The sequence below is a fragment of the Myxine glutinosa genome, chromosome 10, assembly GCF_964187855.1.
Source record: "Myxine glutinosa chromosome 10, kmMyxGlut1.1, whole genome shotgun sequence".
NCBI lineage: Eukaryota > Metazoa > Chordata > Myxini > Myxiniformes > Myxinidae > Myxine > Myxine glutinosa.
In genome coordinates, this window is record NC_136270.1 from 134,588,738 (window position 1) to 134,609,197 (window position 20,460).

General features: G+C 47.0%; 1 protein-coding gene across 1 annotated transcript in view; it reads right to left on the reverse strand.

The window, feature by feature from the left end:
• The window catches only part of GLG1 (golgi glycoprotein 1), a 210,371-nt gene that overhangs the window by 77,756 nt on the left and 112,155 nt on the right, over window positions 1-20,460 (reverse strand). Inside the window, exons 15-16 of the mRNA XM_068126022.2 lie at window positions 13,334-13,447; window positions 3,411-3,499 (exon numbers count right to left, since the gene is read on the reverse strand). Coding sequence (XP_067982123.2) covers window positions 3,411-3,499; window positions 13,334-13,447 — 203 coding nt within the window. The remainder of the gene's footprint in view (window positions 1-3,410; window positions 3,500-13,333; window positions 13,448-20,460) is intronic.

Genomic DNA, 20,460 nt, shown 5'->3' on the forward strand with positions numbered 1-20,460 from the left:
GCATGGTGATCGCTCCGCGTCCTTGATAGGTGCAAGGCGATTGTGAAAACCCAGCGGTAGCCGCTACAACGCTATCATTGTTATAGCAATGTGGACCTTTGTGTAAAACAGTGGTAGCCATATTGGATTTTCTCACTATTTCTCACTATGGCTGGCATCCACCGATTTCAACGAATCAGTAACATGTTTCCCCAACGGCCTAGCATTACTTATGTGGGCATTACCACCAAAATGGACCTATTTCATCATTCACAATTTGTGTTATCAAGAACATTAAGTTTTTGTACTGTGGTTATTTAAGAAGTGGCGGCCATCTTGGATTTTTCCACCATTTTGAATTTGACTGCCATATTGAAATTAATTGTTTTTGAACTCCTTGGTATTGAAATTATGGGTATTATCATTAATTTGGACCTCATACTGTGTTCAGAATACCAGTTTTAATGGAATTTATATATTTTGGCGGCCATCTTGGATTTGACACCCTTAATCCGTTTAAAAAAATTAACAACCTATTTTTTCGAACATGTGACACCCCAAAGACAAGGAATCAAGTGGAATTTTGCTTTTAACAAAAAAAAAACACAAAATGACATAACAGCCTACACTATACCTCCTTTTCCTCATTTTCTATCCCCACCGGCATTCGACCGCTTTGGCTAGCCATGGCACGAATTTAATTTTTGGATCTTAAAAACTAAATTTCGGTCGCTCGTAATTTGAGTGCGTTAAGCGCACTTCGGGTCCTATCCCAAAATCCTGACACCAAATGTTGCGGCCAATATGTACAATTGGTGTCCAAAATTGTCTACAAATTTTGTCCCAGGTTCCAAATCCCACTCCTGACACCAAATGTTGCGGTTCTCTCACCGGCCTTCATCCCCTTATCAAGGGGGGCTTAATCCCCTTGTCTTTACTGGCCTGGCGCGAACCGAGAGTTATTACATCCTTTCCAGACGAGCGCAAAATAGGGTTTCGGGACCAAATTCTCGCTCGTACCGAAGTTACTCGCGCCGCCACGGAAACGAGGAAACAAGCCTCGCACGAACCACGTGTGATCGTAGTACGCCGAGCGGTTTGCGTACACGTGATCCGCGCAGTCTTAATTAATGGAACCCGATTGGAGCGATCTTATTCGTGCCACGCTTAGCCAAATGGAGAAATCACGGGAACAATCGAATTCAGAAGAAAGGAAGAACAGATAGGTTTAATTATTATTACACGTATATACAGTTCAGGACGAAGAGACACAGAGAAATCCTTACACAGTCTTAATTACCCCAGAGACAACGGGCCCGTCTCACTCACACTCGCACGGGGTATTGCAGATGGGCAGGTGTTCCCCAGCGCGGCCAAGGATGGTCCTCGTCCAGCTCTCCACGGTCCCCGGCATGTCCGCGAAGATGGAGATCGGCGAAGGCAGGGCCACATAGCGTGTCTCTCGAGCAAAGGCGATATATCGGGGCGAACGGTAGGGAGGACTTTTACGGCAAAGGGCAGGACGGCTTTTATGGCAAAGGGCGGTTACTCAGCCTCGTTCACTCGCTTGGCTGAAATGCGCAAGTTCGTTATAAACGCGCCTGGCTGCGCCCGCGTATATCTAGCGACCAACTCTTCTTCCTCAATTCCCTGGGTGTTGGTTAGCGCGCGCGTTCTTATGCGATAGTCAAGTTCATCAAGCGGTACAATGCGAGTTCTCTCATCACAAGCTCCCGGGTGCCAGTGTTCCGCTTTTTTCCTCTCTTCCCTCTGCAAGTCCTCTCGAGGGCTTTGCGCATCGGGTTATATAGGCACGCCCCGCAAACCTTCTGGAACTCACCAGACTCTTCTCACCACGCCCTCTGACGCCACCATCCCTGAGCTCTGATTAATTGGCGGCTCATTTTTACACCGTCATCGCCTCTGCCGCTCCGACCTCAACGCCGCCCCCACCGTTTTAGGCCTACCTCGTGTTAACTCGACTAGTGAACAACCAATGGGTAGCAAAATGGATTCCGCCTATAGAGGTAGAATGGTTTGCAGAAGTAGGACCTATTCTCCGGTCTTTACACAACGCAGAATTAACACTGGAAAGGGCCTACTCTCACACATACTAAGAAATAACTACACTACAAATGAGGCTACATGTTGCTCGTGTGACTATCTATGGGGGGCAATCTTTAACCTTTATTGAGCCCACTTAACAAACCTCAAAACCGTAGCACTATATTTATAATGAAACAGGAAACCATTTTGTGCATGAAATTAATTGATGCGACAGGCATCGTCTTTATGTGCCCATTTGGCAAGTGTGTAATCGATAGCAACCTCTGATACTTAAGGAAGCAAAGACAGGTGCAGTCATTCAATTTTTCCAAAATCACCTGACAGTCTGCGATACCGAAATGGAGACATTTTGGTTTCCTCCATCCCTTGTGAGAGCCGCTCTTGCTGCGGTTGTGGCGAATCTGAGGTGGCAACGCGCTGCTTCACGCGGCTTGAGTTAGGTCAAGAGCGACTGCTCAGCTAGTTTTGTGAGAGCGGCTATGGTGGCAGCCAGGTCTGCTAAGGCATCTCCACTATTGCCTTTTCAAAACAGGCACAGTATAGCTGCTGCCGAGACCATTCTCGCTACAAAACGCAATTCAGATTTAGTATAATGTCTCTTTTTACCTTAACCTCCATACACCGAGCTGTTTTCACCTGTTTGTCTGTCTGTCTATCTATCTATCCGCAAGGACGATATCAAAACGTTATGGAAGGGTTCGGAGGAAACCAAGGCCAAATCGATTTGATTTTGGTGAAGATCCAGATCTGGATTTGGCCCATCAGTGGGATGCAAAATGTAAACTGTTCAGCCTGGTTGAGGTACGCATTCTACAAAGTGTCATTCCAGGTGCGATTGTGATCACCATTATTATTACTAGAAGCACCTGCTCCCTACGGATGTGGTCATGAGGGGAGGTGGTCATGCTATTATCTTAATGATTATTAATATCATAGCAGAGTACCCGCCCTTCAGGCCATCTTGTTCCAGTTGTGCAACACGTTTGTCTGACACATCCCTTTATTCGGGCGGTGTATAGGAAAACACATCGCTGCCTCAATCGCTTCCGAAAATAAAAATAACCTGGGTTACATACATGAAGCAAACACATGCCAATGCTTATGTGCGTATATTATACATCATGGCTTTTCAGCTCGGATAATCCCAATTGCACTTTTTTCGCAATAAATGAGTAATTTGTGTAATAAAGGAAGGGTTTTGTGGGTAATTTAGGTTTCAGCACGTGTCCAAGGTTGAATAGTGTGAAAATACAGCAGGGTCGCCCTGACGGGCCTTTCTGGTAGTTTTCCAAATAAAACCACATTGAATGAATGAAATAAAAGCACAATCTGATGTCATTAGTAATGTTTATTTTAAAACGTACTTCTTGCGGATGTTTGGGCAGAGTTTCAAAACATCTTCTTTACAGGCCGTCTTGAACTTGAAAGAAAAGCGAAAATCCTTCATTTGAATCTAAAACAGAAAGGACAAGATGGCAGCGATAAGCCACAGATCCCTTGGTTCAAGTCTGTTTATATTATGAGGTGCAATACCTTAAAGGGCGTGTCCAACAGGTGTTTGTCATAAAATAGTTAGGTTTGAGGGGGTAAAGGATGAAATACCATAGTGGAGATAGGATCGTATAGGTATAGCATGGACCGTGTACAAGCAGGAGACATCTCAATGTATTTCAAACAAGGAAACAAGGGGGGGGGGGCATAGGGGAGGGGGATCTAAAGGATCTAAAGCTAGTTTCTCCTAGTATGTGATTGCCCCCTCTGACCTTTTCATACATTTTTACAAATTGCAACAATGCCGGCCATAAAACACGTTTTACAACAATAACAATAACAAACGTTCATTAAATCATCACCACCACCGACAGTGCCGGACATTGCCAATCGGCGAGTAGCCACTCCTTAATGACGCTCACGCCAAGCAAAGCCAGCAGACCACGCCCCGAAGTTCGTCATTGGCCGAGAGGACATGGGGGTGTTTTGAGAGAGCCCGGCCGATTGATCGGCATGACGTCATGCAGAAGGTGCTGGCAAAAACGACCGTTGGACAAAGAATCGCTCTCTCAGTATTTTTGGCTGGAAGAGGAAGGTCGCACTCTCTGTCTCTCTCTGGCTTTTGTCTCTCTCGGTCGGTTCTGGTGCTTGGGGAAGGAGCCAGTTTTTGCTCTGTGCACGCTTCCAAGAGGAAAACAGAGTGAGCACTTTGGATAACTTTACAAAGGAAGAAGAAGAGTGCATCTCTGTCTCTCTCTGTCGGATGGTTCTTGCGTGAGTAAGACGGGCATGATATTGCTCTTGGTTGTGTGGACTTTTGGCGCTTCGGAGGAGGAAGTTGTTGCTGCCATCAAAGAGGAGCAATAAGGCGGTGGTTTGCGGCGCTCTTGGCGCTTCGGACGGAGAGAGAGCAAAAAGAGGGCCATCTTCACAGCTCGATCGACGGCTCTGTGCGCGTCGCCATCGACGGCTCTGTGCGCGTCGCCATCGTCGGCTCACGCTATATATTGGGCGCTCAGGCGTGGGAAGCATTGGACTAGGCCACCCTGTACTGCCGACTTCATTCAACGATCTTGTTGAGCAAGCTGAGTGCCAGCCGACTAAAATAAACAATTTAGTATATTTTATCATTCCCCTGTTGTGTAATTGTGTCTGATGGGAGACGTCTCAAATTAGGATTTAGTTTTAGCTCACCTTTCATTGTTATCGCATTACATTTACTTTTATTAAATGATTTTCGTGGTACTTTCATTTGTTTTGTTGCGTTATTTATTTGTTCTGTGGGTTTAGAGAATAAGCCCGTGTGGCTTCCATCTAAGTTCAGCGCTTCGGTTCCCTCACTCGAGTGCTATGATTCAACCGCCAGCTTCGGCTACACACCTCGGAATTAAGGACCGTTTCGGCTTATTCGTCACCCAGCGGTGACGGGCTGACAGGACAATACCAATCTGGAATATATCATCGCATATATCTTACATCATCCCAGTGTTTACCCCGGTTTAGAATAGGTACACCGTATCCCTGCGTGTCGTAAGAGGCGACTAAAAGGGTTGGTGTCAGGAAGGGCATCCGGCCATAAAAAAAACATTGCCTCAAAAAGGAAACCATGAATGAATGAATGAATGAATGACAATTACAATTACATATGGGCAGGGTACAGCCCGAAGTACCCCGTGGGGGACCTCACTCCCTCTAGTCAAAACTCAAGGTGGGGAACCCAAATGAAGCAAGGGTGGAAATCACTCCATTTATGACGGTGAAACGTCTGATGCAACACGTGGAGACCGGTTTCTGAGGTTTGGGACATGGAATGTATAGACAATGACAGGGAGATCAGGAGAAGTGGTGGAAGTATTGGTCAGAAGAAGTGTTGACATAGTCACGTCAAAAAGTAAGTACACCCCATGTAAAGTTTTGACTTTTTCAACATATTTCAACATACAGCTATTTGATCTTCATTTCAACAATATTGAAAGATAAAGGTGATATAATATAACAAATATCATAAAACATTTACATTTTGTAGTACATTGTATAATTTAAATAAACATAAATGCAAATTTCGCATGTGGAAAAAGTAAGTACACCCCTACATTCATCACGACTTCAAATACCTAAAAATTAGAATCAGGTGCACCAGCTCAGGTGCAAATGATTTGAACATCGTTAGAGAGGATCTTGGAGGAACCTGTCTTATTTAAACCTCAGACATTAATTTGGTTTGCTCTTTGTTGTTGAAGTGTGCGGCATCACCATGCCTAGATCAAAAGAGCTCTCTGAGGCCTTCAGAAAGAAGGTTAGAGATGCCTAGGAGTCTGGGAAGGGATTTAAAAAGATCTCCAAACTATTTGAAATCAATCATTCGACTGTCCGGAAGATCATCTACAAGTGGAGAAGATTCCAATCAACTGCCAACTTGTTCAGGCCAGGCCACCCCAACAGGTTCAGCCGGAGAGCAGACCGCAAGATGCTGAAAGAAGTCTCGAAGAACCCCAGAATATCATCACGGGACCTACAGGTAGTTCTTGCCACTGTCGATGTCAAAGTGCACGAGTCTACCATTAGAAAGAGGCTGCACAAATTTGATCTACATGGGAGGTGTGCCAGGGGGAAACCTTTGCTGTCCAGGAAGAACATCAGGGCAAGACTAAAGTTTGCCAATGAACACCGAGGCAAAGACCAGCACTTCTGGAACAATGTGCTCTGGACAGATGAGTCAAAGGTAGAGCTATTTGGCCACAGTACCAGAAGACATGTTTGGCGGAAACCAAAGACAGCATTTGACCACAAGAACCTGATACCAACTGTAAAGCATGGTGGTGGAAATATTATGGTTTGGGGCAGCTTTGCTGCATCAGGGCCTGGGCAGCTCACCATCATAGAATCCAATATGAATTCTTCATTGTACCAGAGGATGCTTGAGGATAATGTGAGGCCATCTGTCGGAAAGTTGAAGCTCAACCGAAGGTGTATCTTGCAACATGACAATGACCCTAAACATACCAGTAAATTCACCAAGGAATGGCTGAAAAGAAAGAAATGGAGGGTTCTGGAATGGCCAAGTCAAAGCGCGGATCTAAATCCCATCGAGATGTTGTGGGGGGATTTGAGACGAGCTGTGCTTGCAAGAAACCCCTCAAACATCGCACAGCTGAAAGAATTCTGCATGGAGGAGTGGGCAAAAATTTCTCCCAGTCGGTCAGAGACTGGTAGACAGTTATAAGAAACGCCTACTTGAGGTTTTCTGCCAAAGGGGGGCAATACCACCTATAGAGCCAAGGGTGTATTTACTTTTTCCACATGCGAAATTTGCATTTATGTTTACTTAAATTATACAATGCACTACAAAATGTAAATGTTTCATGATATTTGTTATATTATATCACCTTTATCTATTAATATTGTTGAAATGAAGATCAAATAGCTGTATGTTGAAATATATTGAAAAAGTCAAAACTTTACATGGGGTGTACTTATTTTTTCACGTGACTGTACGTTGTGTGCAGGAGACGAGATGGAAGGGAAGTGGTGTGAGAATGGTGAAGGGTAGACAGGGACAGAAATACAAGTTTGTGTGGCAAGGGTGCCCAGAAGGCGTGTATGGTGTTGGTGTCCTGTTTTCTGAGGAATTTGTAGACAGTGTGGTAAGTGTGACTAGATTGAGTGAAAGGTTGATGATGGGGGAAATGATGATTGCAAAGCTCTTGGTGAACGTCATCTCGGGATATGCTCTGCAGGTCGGTCGGAGCGATAAAGAGAAGGACAAGTTCTGGTGTGCGATGGAGAAGCTGATGGAAAACGTGAAAGATGAGGAAGCTGTTGTGGTAGGAGACCTAAATGGACATGTGGGAAGGAGTATGGATGGTTTTGAGGGAGTTCATGGGGGTTACGGATATGGTGTGAGAAATGAAGAAGGTGAAAGGATTTTGGAGTTTGCTGATGGAGCTGATTTGTTGATTTGTAATACTCAGTTCCAGAAAGAGGATAATAAGGTTGTTACATACACGACAGGTGGGTCAACGACAACCGTTGACTGCCTGATGGTGCGTAGGCGAGATAGGGGGCACCTCCGGGACACAAAGGTGATCCCGGGGGAGGAGGCTGTTTCACAGCACCACTTGGTTGGGTGGAACCCTGTAGAATGCTTTCTCCAGATCAACAAACCCAAGAAACATCTTCTTCCTCTTCTCCATGTACTTCTCCTGCAACTGCCTCACAATAAAAAGTGCGTCTGTCGTTCCTCTTCCTGGCATAAATCCAAACTGCATTTCGTCAATCTTCACTTTCTTCCTTATCCTCCTCTCCAACACCCTTTCCAATACCTTCATTTCATGCTCCAATAACTTTATCGCTCGATACGAGCCACAGTCCAGAGGGTCACCTTTCCAATTGTATAGAGGGACGAGGGTACTCAGTTCCCAATACACTGGAATGCAGCCTTCTTTCACCACCAGATTGCAGATCTCTGTCATTCTCTTCACACCCCAATTTCCCGCTGCCTTCAACATATCTCCCACAACTCCCGTCGGCCCTCCCGCTTTTCTACTCTTCATTGCTTTTATCACTTCCTCAACTTCCTTCTCGGTTATCTTCTCTGCCGGTCATAAAACTGGGTTACTCTCTATGTTGCCATCCGATTCATTCTCTGCATTCAACAGCATTTCCATATATCTCTTCCATCTTCCTTTAATTCCATCTGGGTCTACAACGATTTGTCCCACTTCATCCTTCAAGCAACTCACCCCCATCACATCACACCTCTCTTTCGCTATCTGCTTTGCAATCCTGAATACTGCTCTCTGACCCTCTTCCGAATCCAAGCATTCTCCGAACATTTTACTGCATGCCTCCTGCGCCTTTGCTACCTCTTTCTTTGCAGCCTCCTGCGCCTTTTTTTCTAACTTTTTCTTTCAGATCGTTGAGAGAGAGGAAGACAAATGATGAATTGCGAAAGATGATGGGAATAGAGCCTGTGATTGATGCTGTGCAGAGGATCAGGTTGAGATGGTTTGGTCATGTGTTGAGGAAGGATGAAAGCGACTGGTTGAGAAGAGTGATGGAAATGAATGTAGAAGGAAGTAAAGGACGGGGAAGACCGAGAAAGACTTGGCTAAAGGTGGTGGAAGAAGAAATGCGGGCAAGGGGGTTCACAAGGAGAGATGCAGAAAATAGGGCATATTGGAGAAGATTGTCAAGGGGCCCGCAAGGCTAATCCCTGCTCGAGCAGGGAAAATGGCCTTAAAATGCCTGTTGTTGTTTGTTGTTGTATATATCTTACATCAATGCTTAGATTTGCTTTAATCAAGCAATGATGTTTGAAGTTGGGTTTGCAGGTCATATTTTCATTAATGTATCATATGAACATGCATATACAAAGCTAAGGCCTCACACGGCCTCACAGAACATTGTTGTTGTGAACGAATAATATTGGAATTTACCCAATTGGTTTATAACCAGGAAGGACTCCGCACAGTTTCCAGTATTTATGCTTTTGATCCCTTTCAAGGCAGTTGGTAAAAATGAAATGACTCAGCCCTTTCACTGGCCGAATGAATGCCCTGCACGCTTCACCCTGTGTTGTACATGTGTCCCAGTGAAACGACTCAGCCCTTTCACAGCCCGAACTAGAACGGCACTCAGTAGAGAGCATACCTCTGCCCGGTTGGCGATAATCACTCAATGGTGAAGAATTAATTAAAAAAATTATACGAGCTGGATCCAGATCTTCACCAAAATTCAATCGATTCTTCCTCGTCACACACATCCAACCGATACACCAAGTTTCGTCCAAATCCGTCCACAACTTGAGATCTCCTGCTTTATGTTGATTTTAGCCCGATCACTCAATGGTGAAGAATAAATTAAGAAATTGAATAATTCTCATATCCGAATCCATATTCAAATCTTCACCAAAATCGAATCTATTTGTTCTCGTCAGACATTCCACCGGTCCACCAAGTTTCGTCCGAATCCATCCATAACCTTTTGAGATATCCTGCTATGTATCGTTTTTGGGTCCATCTCCCAATGGTGAAGAATCGCTTTAAAAAAAAAAAATTCTTATATCCGAATCCGTATTCAGATGATCACCAAAATCGAATCGAATCGTCCTTGTCAGACACTCAACCTCTCCAACAAGTTTCGTCCAAATCCATCCATAACTTTTTGAGATATCAAATATCAAATACCAAATCCATCCATATCAACTTCCGTAAGCTAAACGCTCTTTCACCTACCTCATTCTCATCCACCCTCTCTGAAAAAATGTCCACTTCTCCCTTCATTGACCTCCACACCCCTTCCGACCTCACTGACTACTACAACCACACTCTCTCCTCCTGCCTTGACCAGCTTGCGCCTGTAAAAACCAAAACAGTTTCTTTCACCCATTCTGCTCCCTGGTTTACCCCTGAACTCCGCCTGATGAAAACTCGTGCTCGCCAACTTGAAAGACTCCGCAATAAAACAGGTCTCACAGTTCACTCCCAAGCCTACAAGGACCACCTACAACACTACAAAGCTGCCCTCTCCCACGCCAGCTCCGTCTACTACTCTCAAATTATCCACTCTGGCTCCGGAAACCCAAAAGCACTCTTCTCGACAATAAACAAACTCCTCCGCCCCCTGGACACCACCACCCAGTCATTCACAGTAGACAACTGCATCTCCTTCCTTTCTTTCTTCCAACGCAAAATTCACAACATCTACAACAGCTTGACCACCGCCGCACCCGCTCCCCCCCTTATCCTGCCTTCCCCTGTCTCAATTCTCCCCGGTCTCCCCTACTGACCTCTCTGAACTCCTCAGAGGAATGAAAACTGCCACCTGCACTCTTGACCCCATCCCCTCCAGCTTTGTCAAGGCCTCCCTCCCTGCTCTCTCTCTACTTATCATTGCAACAATAAACTCCTCCCTGTCTACAGGCATCATCCCACCATCCCTCAAAATTGCTGCTGTTACCCCCATTCTAAAAAAAACCTGGTCTAAACCCTGACACCCTAAATAACTTCAGACCCATCTCCAACCTACCCTTTCTGTCAAAAGTTTTGGAACGCGCTGTAGCTGCTCAACTCAAACATCACCTCTCTGCCAATAACCTGTATGAAACATTCCAATCCGGATTCCGCTCCAACCACAGTACTGAAACTGCTCTCCTCAAAATCACCAACGACCTTCTCCTCTCCTCTGACGCTGGCAACCTCAACATTCTCGTCCTCCTCGACCTCAGCACTGCCTTTGACACCATCGATCACACCATCCTCCTCACCCGACTTGAATCCACCTTTAATGTTACCGGCACTGCCCTCTCTTGGATTAAATCATACCTCTCTGACAGACGCCAGTTCATCTCCATCAATAACTGCAAATCCCCCACTGCTCCCCTCCCCCAAGGTGTCCCCCAAGGTTCAGTTATTGGCCCCCTCCTCTTCGTCCTTTACCTGTCCCCCCTCGGTCACTTAATCCGCCGTCATGGTCTCCAATTCCACTGCTTCGCCGATGACATCCAGCTTTTCATCTCCACCAAGTCCGTCTCCACCTACACCCACTCTATCCTGACAAACTGCATCTCTGAAATAAAATCCTGGCTTCAAATCAACTTCCTCAAACTTAATTGTGATAAATCTGAAATAATCATCATTGGCCCAAAAACGCTCACAAAATCCACCCATAACTTTGCCCTCAACATCGACGGTATCCCAGTATCCACCTCCCCTCTCATCCGGAATCTTGGCGTCATCTTTGACCAAACCCTCTCCTTCGACAAATACACTATACAGATCACAAAGACAGCCTTCTTTCACCTGAAAAACATCGCCCGTCTCCGCTCATCCCTCTCCTCCACGGCTGCAGAAACCCTCATCCACGCCTTCATCACCTCCTGTCTGGACTACTGCAATAGCCTCCTCTATGGTTCACCCTCAACAATCACCAATAAACTCCAATACATTCAGAACTCCGCTGCCCGTCTACTCACCCATTCCCGGACCCGTGACCACATCACCCCCGTCCTTTACAAGCTTCACTGGCTCCCCATCTCCCAGAGAATCCAGTACAAAATCCTCCTCTTGACCTACAAAGCCCTCCATAACCTGGCCCCATCCTACCTGGCTGACCTCCTCTCCAGACACACTCCCACCCGCAACCTCCGCTCTGCTGGTACCAACCTCCTGACCCCCCCCCCCCCCCCCATCCGGACCAAATTCAGATCCTGGGGGGACAGGGCCTTCTCCATCGCTGCTCCCACCCTCTGGAACTCACTACCTCACACCATCAGAGACTCCTCCTCACTCACCACATTCAAAACATCACTAAAGACCCACCTGTTCAGCACTGCATTCAACATTCAACCCACAGCATTTAACCCCTGACTATCACTTCTCCTTCTTCCTCCTTTTGCTTTAAATATTTCCCTATTGATTCTTGTCTTTTCGCAATTGTTGTTTTCATGTTTTGTTATGCATTATGTTTTGCACTCTGTCAAAGCGCCTTTGGGCTTCATGAAAAGCGCTATACAAAATAAATGAATTATTATTATTATTATATCCTGCTATGTATCGTTTTTGGCCCTATCTCCCAATGATGAAGAATCACTTAAAGAATTCTACTAGCCAGATCCGAATCCGGATCTTCACCAAAATCTAATCATTCCGTCCGTGTGACATACGCTACATCTCTGCCAAATTTCGTCCGCATCCGTCCACAACTTTTTGAGATATTTTGTTAACAAATAAAGAAACAAACAAACGGACAGACAAACAGACAGGGGTGAAAACATAACCTCCATCCACCTTTGGTGGCGGAGGTAATTACTGCCTTGCATGCTTCACCCTGTGTCATACATGTGTCCCAGTGAAACGACTCAGCTCTATTACAGGCTGAATGAATGCCCTCCACGCTTCACCCAGTGTCGTACATGTGTCCCAGCATGTGAACACATAAAGCATTTCGTTTGAGGGCCTCAAGAACACATGATGAGGTATTAGAAGTATGTTTGTCAAGGATTAGCAAAGTCACTTTCCCCAAGTGCAGTGTGGTCTCATGTACGAGTATGTGTGCATCTTCGCGTGTCTTTGCGTGCATGTGCAATTTGTGATGAATCTCCTCCATGAGATTTCAACCTTTTAAAAAGATAAAAATACATAATCAAGACTGCATACGACATGCAACAATGCCCTGAGTTATTCAGAGATTTAAAGATCTCTATTCTCTCAAATTCAATGCCCAATCAAATGTCACAGACCAATGGATTTCCATTTCTGCAGTTTGGTGAAGAAAACCTCCTTTTGTACCGAACACCAGGTGCAGAAGCCGAGTGAGTGTACACATAGAGTTCTCCATTTCGCCCGCTATCATATGCGAGATTTAGTTAGGTGATAAGTTCAATATCATGGAGCTGCTTCACTACTCACTCCCTTTGACCTATTTACAGCACTGCACCGTTGGCTCTATGGGTTTGGTAGGTCTCACGTGATGCCGACACATCCTAACGATGTGGAACTTCAGGTAAAACGGTTTATTAATGGTCCATGTGACTCTTTTTAACCATTTAATCCATCGACAAAGAGATATTCTTCATAAATGCAAAACCGGTCCCGATTGGTGTATCGTCAATTATATCCGCTCCTCCACATGCTGAGGAAATGGGCCACAACGGCTGACTAAAGCAGTTTGACTAATAGCTGCCAAATCAATAGAACCATCATAGAACCATCAATCATAGAACCATCAATGTAGGCCTCAGGGCATGGCCTTTGACAAGAAAACAGAAGATGGTGTGCATGCAAAGCAGCCTTACCAGTTGGAAATGCATCACTCCAACAGCACATTTCTCATTCATCTCATGCTGATGCTTGTTCCTAATGAGGCATTGCATGAGCTCACCAGTTCCACTTTGGGTGTCGCCTACATCCTGAAAAAGACAACAATGCATGACATTCCTTGGAATGTTACAAATACATATATTTTTTTTTTAAAGGGAAAAAAAAGTCGCGAGCGAAACAGAGGGATCCTGCCTGCTTGCCTCACGCCGGCAGCTGGCTAAGGGTGCGGTTCCGCGCCATCTTGTGCGCTTCCCGCGTGGTGACTGGTTCGACAACCAGCGGGCCCGACCAGCCATTTGGAGATGCACAGCTAAGTGCCAGCCGGCAATAAACGACATATCATTTATTTTTACTTTCGTTTTCCCCGTGTTTGTATGCGAGTCTGAATGGATGGTCCCTCATTTAGGAATTTTAGTTGCATTTCTTTTCATTAAATCATTATGTCAAATTTTACTTTCCTGGTATTGTGGATTTTGCTGTCCCGTCTATGTGTCTGTGGGGATCGGATAACCCCTGCGTGTGTTCCCAATAAGGTAAGACCTCAAACCTTTCCGCGCATGTCACGACCGTCAAGTTGGGTATACGCCTCAGTTAAAACTCGTTTTGGTCACTCGTCCTCTTGGGGTCTTAACCCCAGGGACACGACAATATATATATGGTGGAGTTCGTTTCAGGGCTGTTCTAAATGAGGTTCCAAGTAGTACTCTCGGGAAATATCTGGAAGCTTCTTTTTATTTATTAAAAACGTTTTTTTTGCAAGACTTGGGCTAAGGCTCACAACAGAGCGCGCGCGCGCACGCACGCACGCACGCACGCACGCACGCACGCACGCACGCACGCACGCACGCACGCACACACACACACACACACACACACACACACACACACACACACACACACACACACACACACACACCTGAGCTTTGGGGGAGTGCCGTTTCGACCGTCACTTCTTCAGCGTTTAGGTGTGGGAGGGGAGTTGTGAAGAGCTTCAGCTGAATTAAAATATTTCTATGAACATTGGACAGGTGATGGAAAGATTCTGAAGAGGCTGCTGCTGCTGAGACAGTAAGCAACAACAACAACAACAACAAGCATTTTAAGGCCATTTTCCCTGCAAGCCTTGCGGGAGCTAGCCTTGCGGTCCCCATGACGATCTTCTTCATTTTGCCCTATTTTCTGCATCTCCCCTTGTTAACCCCCTTGCCCGCATTTCTTCTTCGACCATCTTTAGCCAAGTCTTTCTTGGTCTTCCACGTCCTCGACTTTCTTCTACATTCATTTCCATTACTCTTCTCAACCAGTCACTTTCATCCTTCCTCAACACATGACCAAACCATCTCAACCTGTTTCTCTTCACAGCATCCATCACAGGCTCTATTCCCATCATCTTTCGCAATTCATCATTTGTCTTCCTCTCTCTCAACGATACTCCACACATCCACTGAACCATTCGCATTTCCACCCTTTCCAGCCTTCGTTGCTGCTCGACGTTCATTACCCATGTCTCGCTCCCATAAATCATAACGCTTCTCACACATGCAGCATACACCTTTCCCTTCAGCTTCAACGACACACCCATCCTCGTCAGCACGCCACTCAGTTCCCGAAACTTCTTCCATGCACATCTCAATCCAGCAACCGTTGCCGAGTCTGATCCACCTTCTCCATTCAGCATGTCTCCTAGGTAGCAAAATGTTTTCACACCTTCCAGCTTCACGCCGTCTCCAAGATCCAACTCAACATTTCCTCCATTTGCAGCTCCCTCTGTGCACACCTTACACTTGAATGTAGCTGCCACCCTGGTTAATGACCCTCTCAAACCTCTACATTTTTGATGAACCCACTCAGCGCACATAGTACCAAACCACCGTTTAGAGGCCATTTTTCCCCGCTAGGCGGGGGTTGGCCTTTTCGGGGACCGTGGTTGTTGTTGTTTTTTTGGTCCCCTTTTTGAAGCAATGTTTTACGGCCGGATGCCCTTCCTGCCGCCAACCCTGTTTGTCGCCTTTTTACGATAAACAGGGAATTACCATTGTACTGGTACTCAATTTGCCGACCTCGGAAGGATGACAGGCTGAGTCAACCCCCCTGGCGTTAATTCAGTGATCGACCGGGATTCTAACCCAGGATCCTTGGATCCTAAGCTGGCACCCTAGCTGCTAGCCCAACACCAGGGATCATCGCACATTGTACATTGAATGGAATTCACTCCGACACCATTCCTGCACACAGCACACGGCTACTTCCCAGTTCTTTCCACCTCACCACATGCTTTACCACTTGCCATCACCTTTGTTTTTCCGATATTCACCTTCAAACATTTTGTCTCCATACATTCCTTCCACTTGTTCATCTTCTCCTTCAGTCCATCCATATTTTCTGCAATCAACACCAGATTATCTGCATACAACAACTCCCACGGTAAACCCTCCTTTACGTTCCGAGCCAGCAACTCCATCACAGCTACAAATAGTAGTGGACTTAGTACCGACCCCTGATGCACCCCCACCTTCACCACAAACTCACCAATGTTCCCGTCCTTCATCCTCACAGCTGTGCGAGCTCTTTTGTACATTGCCATCACGACTGTGATCAACCATTCCTCCACTCCTAACTTCCTCAATGCCCATGTCACTACTTCACGTGGAACCCTATCGAATGCTTTCTCCAGATCAACAAACCCAAGAAACAACTTCTTCCTCTTCTCCATGTATTTCTCCTGCAACTGCCTAAATAAAAAGCACGTCTGTCGTTCCTCTTCCGGGCATAAATCCAAACTGCATTTCGTCGATCTTCACTTTCTTCCTTATCCTCAACACCCTTTCCAATACCTTAATTCCATGCTCAAATAACTTTATCGCTCGATATAAGCCACAGTCCAGAGGGTCACCTTTCCCCTTGTATAGAGGGACGAAGGTACTCAGTTCCCAATCCACTGGAATGCGGCCTTCTTTCACCACCAGATAGCAGATCTCTGTCATTCTCTTCACACCCCAACTTCCTGCTGCCTTCAACATATCTCCCACAACTCCCGTCGGCCCTCCCGCTTTTCTACTCTTCATTGCTTTTATCGCTTCCTCAACTTCCATCTCGGTTATCTTCTCTGCCGGTCCGAAAACTGGGTTACTCTCCATGTTGCCATCCCATTCATTCTTTGTATTCAACAGCATTTCCATATATCTTTTCCATCTTCCTTTAATTCCATGTGGGTCCACAACGATTTGTCCCACTTCATCCTTCAAGCAACTCATGCCCATAACATAACACCTCTCTTTCGCTATCTGCTTTGCAATCCTGAATACTGCTCTCTGACCCTCTTCCGAATCCAAGCGTTTTCCGAACATTTTCCTACATGCCTCCTGCGCCTTTGCTACCTCTTTCTTTGCAGCCTTCTTGGCTGCCTTATAACTTTCATGCTCTGCTGTTTCTGCTCCCGTACCCTTCGCCTTCTGCCACTCCTTGCACTTCTTCCTCTTCTCGTCAATCCTCTTTCCAACTTCATCATCCCACCACCATGTTTCCGAGTGCCTCCGTGGTCCTTTTGTCCATCCACATACCTCACCAACGGCTCCCAACAGACTAGCTTTCATTGACATCCAACCACTTTCAAGCTCAACCACATCATCCTCTACCAGTCTACCATACTCAGCCTCTCTTTTAATCCCTCCCTCACTGTCACCTCTTTCAACCTCCACACCTTCATTCTCCGTTGGTACTTCACCCGTCGAGCTCTCCTCGCACCTTTCACCCTTATGTCGCAGACAACCAAGTGGTGCTGTGAAACAGCCTCCTCCCCCGGGATCACCTTTGTGTCCCGGAGGTGCCCCCTATCTCACCGACGCACCATAAGGTAGTCAACGGTTGTCGTCGACCCACCTGACGTGTATGTAACGAGCTTATTATCCTCTTTCTGGAACTGAGTATTACAAATCAACAAATCAGCTCCATCAGCAAACTCCAAAATCCTTTCACCTTCTCCATTTCTCACACCATATCCGTAACCCCCACGAACCCCCTCAAAACCATCCATACTACTTCCCACATGTCCATTTAGGTCTCTCCACGAGTACGACATGGCTCATAAGATGATCTACGTGCCTGTCTTCGGTGCAGATCCCCAGGCGACGGACAAGGCCGCCCAACTGACTCATTGGCTGAAAATCTTGAATAATCAGTTCAATGCCCAGGAAGCAGTCACCGCTGAAACGAAGCTCGCTGTGCTGCAATCTAAGGTGCACCATACTGTGAATATGACCATTGAACAATGTGAGACGTACGATGCTGCTGTGGCTGAGCTGAAGCGTATCTACATAAAAAAACGAAGCGTGGTCTACTCCCGACATTTGCTTGCATCTCGTCGACAACAGCCCACGGAGACCTTAGATCAATTTGCTCAAGACCTCCGACGACTACAGAAGGAAAGTACCCCTGTGGTACGCACCCATGAACAAATCTGCGATGACCTTGTCCGCGATGCTTTCGTCTCAGGTCTAAGGTCGCCGGTCGTCAGACAAAGACTACTTGAAGAACCCGACTTAACACTAGCCGAAGCACTTCGGTTATCTCACGTGTACACCGAAGCACGGGAACAATCCGACGCGTATGAACGCCCATACGTAACTGCGGGGATATCTCGACAGACCCGACTGGAGAGAGCTACCGCAGAGATCGAGGATGCCGCCTCGGCACCTCCACCGGAATCGGGGACAACGGATACTCCCGAGGATCCCGATCCGGACTTGACGGTGGCTGCTGCAGTAGGACGCAAGTCAGGAAGTAACGCTAAGTGCTATTTCTGCGGGAACCGGAATCATCCCAGGTCAGTTTGCCCGGCTAAGGATGCGGTGTCATTTGTGCACAAAGACGGGACATTTTGCAACGCGAGGCAAGCGAGCTCGCTTGACGATGAATGCGCTTATCTCCGAGCCCGCGGTACGAACGACGCACCTCGCCCGACCTTGATTGGGATCGCCCCTCTCCGTGGGCCCCGAGCTGAGAGCTCGACCTTGATGAGACTCGCCGTGCCGACTAAACAAGTGTCGCAATCACTTCAGTACGCGGCACGACCGTCCTTGACAGGAATTCTTCCGACACCCTGCCAACTTCCGGGATCGGCCACCCAATCGGAGAACGCTGGCTTCGAAACATGAGCGCCCTCCGGAGGCGGCACGATCGATCCACTACGATCTACATTGACCACACGAAAGCTGAGATCTTCGCGCGTGGCACGAGCGCCCTCTTGCGGCGACACGACTGGCCTACAAGTGAATTCAACGGCACGAAAGACATTAGCTGGCGTCGGATCCACACGCGAGGCTCGAGCGCCTCCCCTCGACGATTCGATAACTACAGGGCCACCTGGCCTGTCTCGTGCTATTATCCCACTCATGATTGAAGGAATTTTTGCAAATGCTTTAATCGACACGGGATCCACGGATAGTTATGTGGATCTTCAGCTTGTGCAGAAACATGGATGGCCGATTCTTGGGACAAGACGCAGAATCTTTATGGCCTCTCAGGGGCTATGGCTTAGCACAAAAGGGGAATGTTGACTGAAGCTTGTAATTAAGGGTCGAATGTTTCCGGATGTGCATTTAGTGGTCTTACCAGCATTATGTGCAGAAGTTTTGTTAGGACATGATTTTCTCAAACGACATGGACGCTTGGAAATGGAATTTGGTGGTACTGATACTCTTGCTGTGTGTGCTCTTGCAGGGATGGAAATTGAGCCACTGTCGCTGTTCCCCAATATGACCACGGACTGTACACCTGTCGCGGTTAAATCGCAACGCTACTCACGAGCTGACACGCAATTCATTGCGGAAGAGACGGCGCAGCTACTAAAGGAAGGTATCATAGAACCTAGTCGGTCGCCATGGCGGGCCCAAGTTCTGGTGGTACGAAGCGAATCGCATCGCAAACGCATGGTAATCGACTATTCGCAGACGATTAATGGGTTTACCCAGTTGGATGCCTACCCACTCCCGGGAATGGACTCCCTGGTTCGACAGGTGGCACAGTATTCGGTCTATAGCACTCTCGATCTATGTAGTGCATATCATCAGATCCCCATCTCCATGGCAGATCGCATCTATACTACGTTTGAATCAGGTCAGAGGTTTTACCAGTTCACCCGGCTACCTTTCGGGGTCACGAACGGGGTCGCGTGTTTTCAGAGGGCTATGGACGACCTCATCACTAAGGAGAACTTGACCGGTCTTCATTTATCTGGATAATCTCACTGTTTGCGGGTATGACCAGGAACATCATGATGCTAATCTGAAGCGCTTCCTCGAGGTCGCGCACAGGTATCGCTTGACTATGAATGAGGCTAAATGTCGCTACTCTGCTCGCACGATAGATCTCCTGGGGTACACCGTGACCCATGGCTCTGTCACTCCGGATAAGGAGCGTCTGCGACCCTTGCTCGACATGGCCCCGCCCTGCGATCGTGCTTCGTTGAAGCGTGCTCTCGGGCTGTTTGCTCATTATTCCAAGTGGGTTCAAAATTTCTCCGTGAAGCTCCGCCCACTTGTGGATTGTGATGCGTTCCCCATGAGTCTCGCTGCCAAGGCCGCTTTTCATGGCCTTAAGTCCGACATCGCTGGCGCCGCTGTGGCGACGATTGACGAAAATAAATCCTTTGTTTTGGAAAGCGATGCGTCGGATCATGCGATAGCTGCAACCCTCTCTCAAGAGGGGCGCCCTGTGGCCTTCTTTTCACGGACTCTCTCCTCCGCTGAACGGAGACATTCGTCTGTCGAAAAGGAGGCGTATGCCATCGTCGAGTCGATCAGGCGTTGGCGGCCCTATTTGCTCGGACGATGTTTCCAAATTATCACGGACCAACAGAGCGTTGCTTTTATGTAAAACACCCAGCATGCTCAACACATTAATAATGAGAAAATAACTCGCTGGCAGATCGAGCTCGCCGATTTCTGCTACACAATCAAATATCGCCCAGGGCGGGATAACCTGGTTGCCGACGCTTTATCACGGCCGGCGATGTGTGCGAGCCTCACCTCTTTTGAGGACCTGCGCGTTTTGCATGACACATTGTGCCATCCCGGGGTGACGCGTTTCGCTCATTTTGTGCGCA